At 31.8% G+C, this 9,863-nt stretch overlaps 1 protein-coding gene across 1 annotated transcript; it reads right to left on the bottom strand.

Annotated features, from left to right (window-relative positions):
• Window positions 1-1,549: 1,549 nt before the first annotated feature.
• On the bottom strand, window positions 1,550-4,785 carry LOC108458417 (B3 domain-containing protein At2g36080-like). The gene is made up of 3 exons (XM_017757804.2): window positions 3,721-4,785; window positions 3,031-3,222; window positions 1,550-2,192 (listed from the first exon to the last, which is right to left on the bottom strand). Exons 1-2 carry the CDS (start codon window positions 4,466-4,468, stop codon window positions 3,059-3,061), a joined length of 912 nt encoding a protein of 303 aa, XP_017613293.1. The 5' UTR covers window positions 4,469-4,785; the 3' UTR covers window positions 1,550-2,192; window positions 3,031-3,058.
• Window positions 4,786-9,863: the final 5,078 nt, after the last annotated feature.

Here is a 9,863-nt window from a genome sequence, read left to right as displayed (position 1 = left end):
ACCAATTGATGATAACAAAGAGTATATGTTTAATGTTAGAACATTACCCAATAAATATAGAATATTAGAGTAATCAGATAAAATTGCATAGGATGTTTATTTTTCTTATTAATTTTATTGGTACTCATATTGACGAATATTTTCTCGGACTAACGTATTATTTGTTTTAAGTTTTGCTACTTTTTTAAAAAAAAATCAAGTTTTATTAATAATTTTTATAATAACTAATATTTTTAAAATTTTAAATTATGTGGTTATAAAATTACAATTTATACTACCAAATATGACAAAAAAAGTAGGAGGTAATTACATTCTATCAATCATGCATGTCCAGAGAAATAAAATTCTTAATTAGAAGAGCGTGTAGTTACAAAAAATAGTTACACTTTCATCTAATTATTTTGTAATATTCCGACATAAATAAATTTAAAATTTAAAAGCTACTTATATGGTTTATTTTAATAGTTTTGAAGTTTATACTCGTATATTTACATGATATAAATATCCCATTAGACTAGATATGAAATTCAGATGAGGCAAACTGAAAAATAATAGATATATAAATGATCTGATAAGAATGGAACCCTATTCTTAGCGATATATGACGTATTCTCTAATTTGACTTCAAAATTTCCTTTTTTATAATCAGAGACTTCGATATTTCCCGCTAGTTGATATCTTTGCACATTGCATATATTTATCTATTCAAGGGACCACATTTTTTATATGTTCTATTTTCTTTTAGAAAAAAAAGGAAATGAATTAATCTAGAGAGCAGGCAGTCCTTTGCTCCCACAAAAGAAAATTACTCTTATAATTTTTGAATATTTATAAAATTTTAAGTTAATTTAATAATAAAATCATATTTTAGTCCTCTAAAGTTTAAAATTAAATTATATCCTCTTTACAAATAAAAGAAATTATAATTTAATCTCTTGAAAATTGTAAAATTTTACATTAATAAAATATCAAATAATTTTTAACTCTAAAAATTTATAATTTAAATTCTGCTCTCCAAAATAGTTTCTAACTTGGGGATAGAACAAATTTTAAGCATTTTCGTTTGACTCTGTTAAATATGACTCTATTTTCAATCAAATTTAAAAATAATCTTTTAGTTAAACTCGATTAGTTTAGATTATTTTATTATTATTTAATCTATAAATTTAACCTATAAATAGGCTCTTTTACAACCTTAGAAAACACATCCATTAGAGATTAGAACTCATAACACATTTAGAGAATTTTGTGTTTACGTTTTATGGTTTTTTTATTTTTGGGTTTTCGGGGTTTAGTTTTTATCTCCATCTTTTGTACCCTTCGTTCTTTTGCTATTATAGTAAAATTATCTTTGCCCGTGGTTTTTTATCCTCTTTGGAGGGGCTTTTCTATGTTAAATTTGTGTATTCAATTTCTCAATTTATTCTATTATTTTCTTATTCATTACTTAATCGAGTCGAAATCCTAACAATGGGGTTCAACTTATTCGTTACTTAATCGAGTCGAAATCCTAACAATGGGGTTCAAGAATATTTTTATAGAGAATAAATATATGAAAATGATATCTATTTATAAGGCTTTCTATTCAGATTTCTGCAACTTACACAGGAGAGCATCAAAAACAGCATTGGCTACATAAAGAGAGAGAAGTGTGGGTTGCTGGAAATACTGGGCTGTCATCCATCTAATCAAGGACCTCCACCCACCATCACCATGGCACCATACCCTTCCATTATTATGCATAGTCTCTTGATAAATAAATAAATAAAGATGTTGAGGCTGAATCTCAGCAGTCCCTCAAATAAGATGTGGAAACTGCCCATTTTCCCCCATTTGGCATACTTGCTTACCACACCACCCACCCTTCTTACTCCCAACTCTCAATTCCATCATTCAATTTGCCCACCTTCTCTCACTATCCCTGCCTTGGAAATGGAAACTTGCCTAATTCTTGACATATATAGATATAGATATATTAAGCTTCGTCCACTTTGAAGAAAAATAAAATTAAGAAGAAATATATATAGTATATTTTTTTGCTTTTCTTTTCTCACATAAACGTTCTCTAATTGTGACCTTCCAAGTGGGGTTTCAATATTCAAAGTCAATTCCTGGATGTCACATCTTCAGATCTTATCCCTCCCTCATCTTTTTCATCCGCTTCATGTCTCGGGACGATATCCATTCCTGACCTGTTACAATCATAAACACCCAAAACAAATAATCATACTCTCAAACATACAGTAAATTACTTTATAATCGCCAATAATGAATGACCAGCTTTTTTTGCATAAAAAAATATGTTGATTCAGTAATCTTGACTTTGGAATTTAACTAACAATCTGGGTTTCTGTGGGCTCTCTCCAGTTCACTTCCCAATCTCATCATTGCTACTTGGAATGTTTTAACATTTTTAAAGTCTTTATTTTGGTTGAATTATATGGGCTATCTAGACTCAAACCAGTAACTTACTTCCTTAGCAAACTAAACCATTACAAAGTTCGGCTCGGTCGGTTTGTCGCTTGCCCTAACTACAAAGCATGATTTATCATGATATTTCCGGTGAAAACAAAATTAAATCATAGGGGAAAAAAGAACAGATTAAATAATGAAGAGTTTAATCATTATAAAAGTGGATTAAGTCGATTTGAAGTTATGAACTGCCTGCCTACTTAGGGGCCCGTTTTTATTTTAATTTTAAATTTTTTATTAGAGATAAAAAATTATATTATCCTGAAAAATCCTACTGTGTTCGACAGCTTGGATGGGGCACTTATTGTTTCACCAATTGATGTCTGGTTTTAGACATTATTTTATAAGGGAAAATGGTTGGGACGAAAGAAAACCACGTCGCTACTTAATCATAGTTTAGTAATTAGAGTAATACAAATAGGCCACGTGCTAAGTGGTCGACCTTCCTTTATCAATGCTTTGTTCATCTGTCTCATTAGAAGCAGCAGCAAAAATCAAGTCGCTAACTGACATGCAGCATCTCGATATTTTATTAATTATTATAAATGCATTGCTTACCATGTAGTTTCAAGTGTAGGAGGGAAAACTAATAAAACTGGTGGGCTGTTGGACCCTGGCTCGACACCATCGAGCTAGCAGGCGTGGATGGTGGGGACTCGTCTAGCTGGTGGCATTCTAGGTTCACTCCAAATAGCCGCACCAGCCTCTTTGGGTTCCCCGCTGCTGTAGCTTGGTTTTGAACAATGCTTCCTGCAATGGCAAATAAAAAACACTACTATCTCTCAATATATGTAATATTAATCCATGAACTCCAAGTTGCTACCCAGAAATGTTAACTGAATAATTCCATCTACTTTTGTTCGCCTTTTTTGTTTATTATTCCAATGACACAAAGGAAGAAGAATACTTGAAGCTATCATAAGAAAAAGTTTCTTAATGCTTACTAATTAAAGTGAAGGTAACAAAATCATTTGGAACATACACATATATGGGGTTATGTAGATATTGGTACTCCTAATCCCCATAATAAATGGTCGTTCCGGAGTTAGTAGAATTTAAAAGAACAAATTATAGAAACAGTCTTACACAACCACATTGCTCCCATGTAATTGGAAAGTGTCTTTCACGCACTTCCATGTGCCAATAATTTTCAATTTTGTATTATTCCTAAAATTTTTAAAAATAAAATCCATTTCTTTGAAGAAGATAAATAGATAAGAGTTTTACAATGAGAAAATAAATATATACCTGTATGAATACAGTCAGGTTGGTATGGCACATTAGCCTCGAGACCTTGAATGTGTCCAAGATGAGGATACCTTCGATACAATCGCCTATTACTCCACCCTCCATTTCCACCCCCACCACCACCGCCATTATTCTCCATCACGGCGTTTCCGCCATCAGTAGCCGCCGGTGCAACCACCACTGCTGCACCGCGCCTCCTCCATCCTATAAACAATCTATCACCATCCGTGCGGTGTCGTTGGAATAAAATAATGTCACCAGCATCAAGTTGCTTCTCTTTGACGTATCTGCTCCATCCTTTTGTTAACACGTAGCTTTGGCTGCTGTTCCAATACGAGTAGCGGAAGCGCCAACACTTGCCTGACTCGTCTTCGAAACTTAGCAACAACCCTTTATCACTGGAGTCACTGCCTAGCGGGAAGTATTTCTCGGCATGTTGTTTGGGGATTACAAGCCTGTTCAGCTTGCCAACATCGCTGGGGGTTAAGGGCTTTTCAAACATGGGTTCCGTTTCATGGCCTAGCTGGTGGTTTTCAGGGGGATTTGGTTTAGGGTTTAGGGTGTCGAGATTGGATGTTTGGTCGTCGAGCTCTTCGTCGTCGTCATGGTTAAGGTTGAAGTGGCGGGCAGCGTGGATGGAGGATAGGAACATGGCGGGGTAGAAGTGAGAGGTCCAGGGGGAGTTTTCAAGGGAAATTGAGGAAGGGTTGTGAAGCTTTGAAGAAGGGGGGGTTTGGGTTGGTTCCATAGAAGGAGTTTGTTTTGTCGTTGGATTGTTTTGTTTGAATTACTGGAAGTGGTTAATGGACATTTGAGAGACAAAAGAGCGAAGAAGGAAAGAGATGGGTGCTTTAGAGCAAGTGTGGAGAAAAAGAAAAGAGAGGAAGGTATGGAAGAGTGAGGTGAAAGAAGGCAGGCGTGATGATTATGAGTTTGATGTGGAAACTATTTAATGCAGCTACAAAGATAAAGATATGACAATGAGAGAGAGAGAGAGTGAGAGGAGAGAAGAACAGGGTAAGATTGAAGTGAAAGAGAGAAAAAAGAGGGTCGGGGTAACAGGGAATTCTTTAAGTACTTGACATCCTCTAAACTACTTTAAGGTTTTTTTTCTAGAAAAGAGGTAAATATGTGTTCTTTTAATAACTGAATTATATTTTTATTTTTATTTAAAAATAAGTAAAATCAAAGTATAAGTTAATTTTTTTAAATGATATTCGTGAAAAAATAATGTATTTTTATGTGAGTAAAGTATTTTTACATATAAGTTTTTTTTCTCTAGATTTGTGTCTATTTCTTTAGTAATCTGTTTCCATTACATGCTTCTAACACTGTCAGTAAAAAGATTATATTTCCGATCAATCATTATACGTGCTTTGTGTAACGCAAAACTTTGGCGTTAAAATTTTAGTTCAAAATTGGGGAAAAGCCTGGTAGAAAGTAGGTATTGACTTCATACTTAATTTCTACGTGTAAATATTAATAGGAAAGTAAAGATAAAATACACACAAATTGTTTATTCAGATTCCGGAGTTACAATACTTTAGGGGGGAAATCTAAAAAGTGCATCATCATTGAATGAAAATAGAAAGGATAATGTTAAATCATAAACGTTGCTGGGATTGGAGCAATTACAATTGATTTCCTTTCACTTTGCCTACAAAAAGAAAATTTGTTTCTGAAATTCACATTTCCAATATATCTTGTGATTGGGAGATATATATATTATAAAGTAAAAAAGATTTGCCGAATTGGGCAGAACAAATGTATCCAGATGAACCTTGAGAAAGAAAAAAGAGGGTTTGTGGATTGAATGCAATTTAGAAAACACCCCATGTTACTAAGCAAGTAACTAAAAAGTGGGTACTCAGTAGGCCCAATTCTGACGCAATATGGGTAATCAGGTTACCATCCAACGCCACCCCCAAACTGCAGGGTTTTTGGTAATCAGAACCACATGTATGATCTTCTTTTCTTAATTTTTGCATCATTTCAAACAGTGAAAAATCTCATACTACATTGTAAAATCTGACAGAGATGAACAGGCTTGGTAGGTTTATATATATTCGGTGAGAAAAGAAAAAAAAAGAGAGAAGAAACAGTAAAATAAAACAGTGAAAAGAAGTTTTGTTTTGTTAAAAGAAAAAAAAAATACTGAAAGGATTAGGGGGATCTGACCTGAAAGCCAGGAGTGGTCCATCTTCCCTAAGTTGTTTGTGGTATATTAGGTGAAAAGCTGGGTGTTTTTTTTTTTTTAAATATAAAAAATTTTGAGCCTGCTATAATATTAATATGACGAGAATGAGATTTGAGAGAATAGTATTTTCTTTTTCACGTGCATGAAAGCATTATTGATGTTTGGCCATTCCTAGTTTTAGAAAGCAGCAAGGAAACCCATTGTGGGGGACTGAAAGATTTAAATAAATTATTTTTAAAAAAATCCATGAATCCCTTCCCTTCAAAATGAGAAAAGAGATGATAAATAGATGAGATAAGATTTTCCAATATCCAATTGGAACAACCCTTTCTCTCTCTTTTCAGCTAGGTTTATATTGTATCAGTCCAAGAAAACTTGTCTTAATCATAGGCTGATTATTCCCTCTCACTTCTCAGTGCAAGTTTTGTAATAATAATAATAATAATATGTTTGTGAAAACATGTTATCTGGGCAACAACATGAGGGTTTTTGGAAGGAATCTCTCCCATATCATTCGTTAAGTTTCACATGCTATGGAAACCAGAGTGGTGAACCGATAGGCCCTAATATTGTAATAAAAACAAAACTATATGATATGAGTCTGAGAGTTTCTTCAGTTCCCAAGCAGAACCACCTGGGTTTGTATGACCAATCTATTTAAGAGAGTTTCCATGTTCACAAAATGTCCAAGAATCTCTTTCTGGCATAAACTAATTAATTATTTCAAAGTATATTTATAAATATTGACACTTGGTTTGGGTGGTTGAATTTTTCAGTGGTTGAATTTTACAAAGGCTAGCAACTTTTGTTGTGTTGTTATGACGAAACAAATATCTGATTAATTTATTGCAGTGCATAGATGCTTCACTCGTACGAAAGAGCTATAATCAATGCACCATAATCTATTTTTATTTCATTGCATGACAAGTTGGCAAATGTTCTAGCTGACGATTTGATATTCAATTTATTTTGTTCATACTAATTACATAATTAGTATCGTAAATTGTATAATATATATACATGCCAGATACAAATTAATTAAAAATAGTGAAATCATGTTATGAGCAGGGGGTGTTTTACGACCATATATATAGCATACATGGAGACACTTGAGTTGGTAGAGTAGTAAATAGAGTTGGTCATATATATATATACATTCCTTGGAGGTGTTGAAATATTTTCCAAAAATTTCATTTTCAATAGTACAAAAGTGGAAGGGCGGGGACCATAATTGAATAGGCTATGGGGGAATAACATGGCTTAACACTAGTTGACATGGACCAGGCTAGGCAATGCATTATCACAGTATGGAGCCGATAAATTGGACTTTTGGAGTTTTCAATTTTTTTTTACACCTAACTTCCTCCCCCCCCTTTTTTTTTTAATTAATTTCGACTTTCACCGTCCCTTCCTGGATAAAACAAATCGTTTGTGGTTTAGCTTGCCTCCTGCCTTTAAACTTTTTTTTTCTTTAAAAATTAAATTACAAATTTAGTTTAATTACTTATAATCTTATGAATTTAAAATTAAATTTCAGTATCGGTAACTCTTATTATTATGATTATTTACGTGACTTTTAAGTTTGGAGGGATTGGAATGACATGAGATACTAAATGTCTTCATTTTTGCATCTAAATTATATATATATATATACGTTGGTAGGAAAGATCCGGAACTCTTTGGAAAAGTTATTATGGAAGTAAAAGAATGGGTGAAAAGTTATTATGGAAGTAAAAGAATGGGTGAAATGGAAGTAACAAGAACTCAAATACTTAATCTTGTGTACTTTAAACATCTTTATTTTCAGTTGTATCCTAAATAAGGGATGTTTGTTGGTGACTTGTGAGTTCACTTATCTCGGAAAATGACTCCATTTTCTAGAGCCTTTCTTCGTAGATAGAACTCGCATACATTTTTTTAATTAAAAATGTAGATTTATTAAATAATTGTTCTTTAAATAACTACATACAAATGTCTATGGCCCGAGTTGACTCGGGCGTAGTTTGATTCTTTTTAAATTAAGCATACTACATATAAATGTTTATATATTTTTATAATTAAATTTAAATAAAAATATATTTAAAATTATTTAATTTAAATTAGAGCCAGACCAAATCAATTAAAGGATTAAAAATCTTTTCCAAGGCTGAACTTAATCGACCAGACCGAGGGCAACGAACAGAAGTATTAAGTGTGTTGAATGAATTTATACCTACATTTTCTAGATGAATAGTTCTTCTCATTATCAGTTCAAACAGTGGTTTATAGATTCCTTAAAAGAAACAATGTTTTATAGATTAATGAAGTGTTGAATTCTTAATTTTCATGTTAAAATTATAAATACTTTAAAACAAAATTAAATTATATATATGATTAATAAAGATTTTCATAATTGAAATGCCCCAAACCATTATTGAAACTTGACAATGGAAGGTTCATGAATAATTATTAAATAATATTAAAATAATCCTGTAAATGAGCAAAAGGATTGATAAAAAGAAGAAAAACAGAACTTGACTATTCAGTAATCATAATTGGAAAGCAAATCATGAAACTGTATGTTGTGTATTCATTTCCTTCCACAAATTCATCAAAATTTGGCACATGTGATGACATATCTGACATACAAACAAATTTAATTGGATTTATAAATCATGAATAAACTATAAATAATTGGATTTATAAATCTGAGTAAACAAACACCAAAATTCCAACTAAGTACCTCTCTACCTGCAAAGGTTTTCTTGGGAATCTGATTCTATAAATCTAAAAAATTATAAAAATACTCAATTTTGAAATTAATTATATAAATGCTCTATTTTTTATCGTAGAGTTGGCTGTCGTTACTTTATCAAGCACCATCACTCTAGAAATTCAAAAAAAATTGGTATTACCTGACAAATTGGCGGCATCGGACGGAAGCGCGTAGGGGCAAAACTTACAAGTTCCTGAATGTTTTCAAGGAAATATTTCTCTCAAAAAATTTCCTCAATTTTATCTAAATTCAACTATACGAGGGAATAAATTAAAATGTCTAAATTTAAATAAACTTGAGGAATTGTTTTGAAGGTCACATTGGTAATTCAAATAAGAATTTTATATAATTTTTAAATTTATTGTTTTTAAAAAATAAAAAATAAGAAAATTTTATTTTATTATTTTTATATATTTTAATTTTAAAAGAGAACAGACCTAACATGTAAATAGACCAAATGTTTAATTAGGTACTGCTATACTCTTATGGGCACATTTTTTAGCCAATCTAAAAAGGATAATTATTTTATCAAGTCCCTGAACGTTTTGCTTATATACTCTTCAATTTAGAGCCACCAATTTATTAGGCGGTACTAAAAATATTTTTTTTTTAATTTTTAAGGTGGTACTACTTTAGAAAAGTGATGATACCAAACTCTATTATAAAAATCGAATTATTTCTTTAATCAATCTTGAAATTGAGTTAATTTCATAATTATTTAAAATTTATAGGATGATATTCCTAAAAAAACCCATCTACAAGCTATAGCTATGCATTGGCAGCATTTAAGCCAAGCGAACTGATCACTCATCCTTTAAATAGTAAAGGCAGAAAATGGAGTAACAGGCCAACTGCCAACCAATGCACCAAAATAGGGGTAAATTAATTGTTTAAATCATTGGACGGCATGTAACAATTTCCCGAGGCAATTAATGCCAATTTGCCTAGAGAGAAAATAAAATTTATAGACTATATAGGACAGACCAATTAATTAAAAAGGAGGTCTTAATTAATATTTGGTTTTTATCAACTTGGTATCTAACTTTAGTTTTCATCACACATTGTTTTAATTGTTTACATGTGGATTAAACCCCAAGAAAAAAACGAAAATGAAATTTATGTTGTTTTCATCTAACCTGATATTTAGAATAATTTTAATAACAGGAATGAGACTTAGGAGGATGATCACCG

Source organism: Gossypium arboreum, chromosome 4 (assembly GCF_025698485.1).
Source record: "Gossypium arboreum isolate Shixiya-1 chromosome 4, ASM2569848v2, whole genome shotgun sequence".
In the NCBI taxonomy this organism is placed as follows: domain Eukaryota; kingdom Viridiplantae; phylum Streptophyta; class Magnoliopsida; order Malvales; family Malvaceae; genus Gossypium; species Gossypium arboreum.
This window is presented reverse-complemented; position numbering and strand designations above follow the sequence as displayed.

What these genes read in the sequence shown, in the direction of transcription:
- LOC108458417 (XM_017757804.2), bottom strand. Translation starts at nt 4,468, where the DNA reads ATGGAACCAACCCAAACCCCCCCTTCTTCAAAGCTTCACAACCCTTCC. An exon ending in ACCTGACTGTATTCATACAG is followed by an intron (nt 3,223 to 3,720) that starts GTATATATTTAT and finishes TTGCCATTGCAG; the next exon opens with GAAGCATTGTTCAAAACCAA.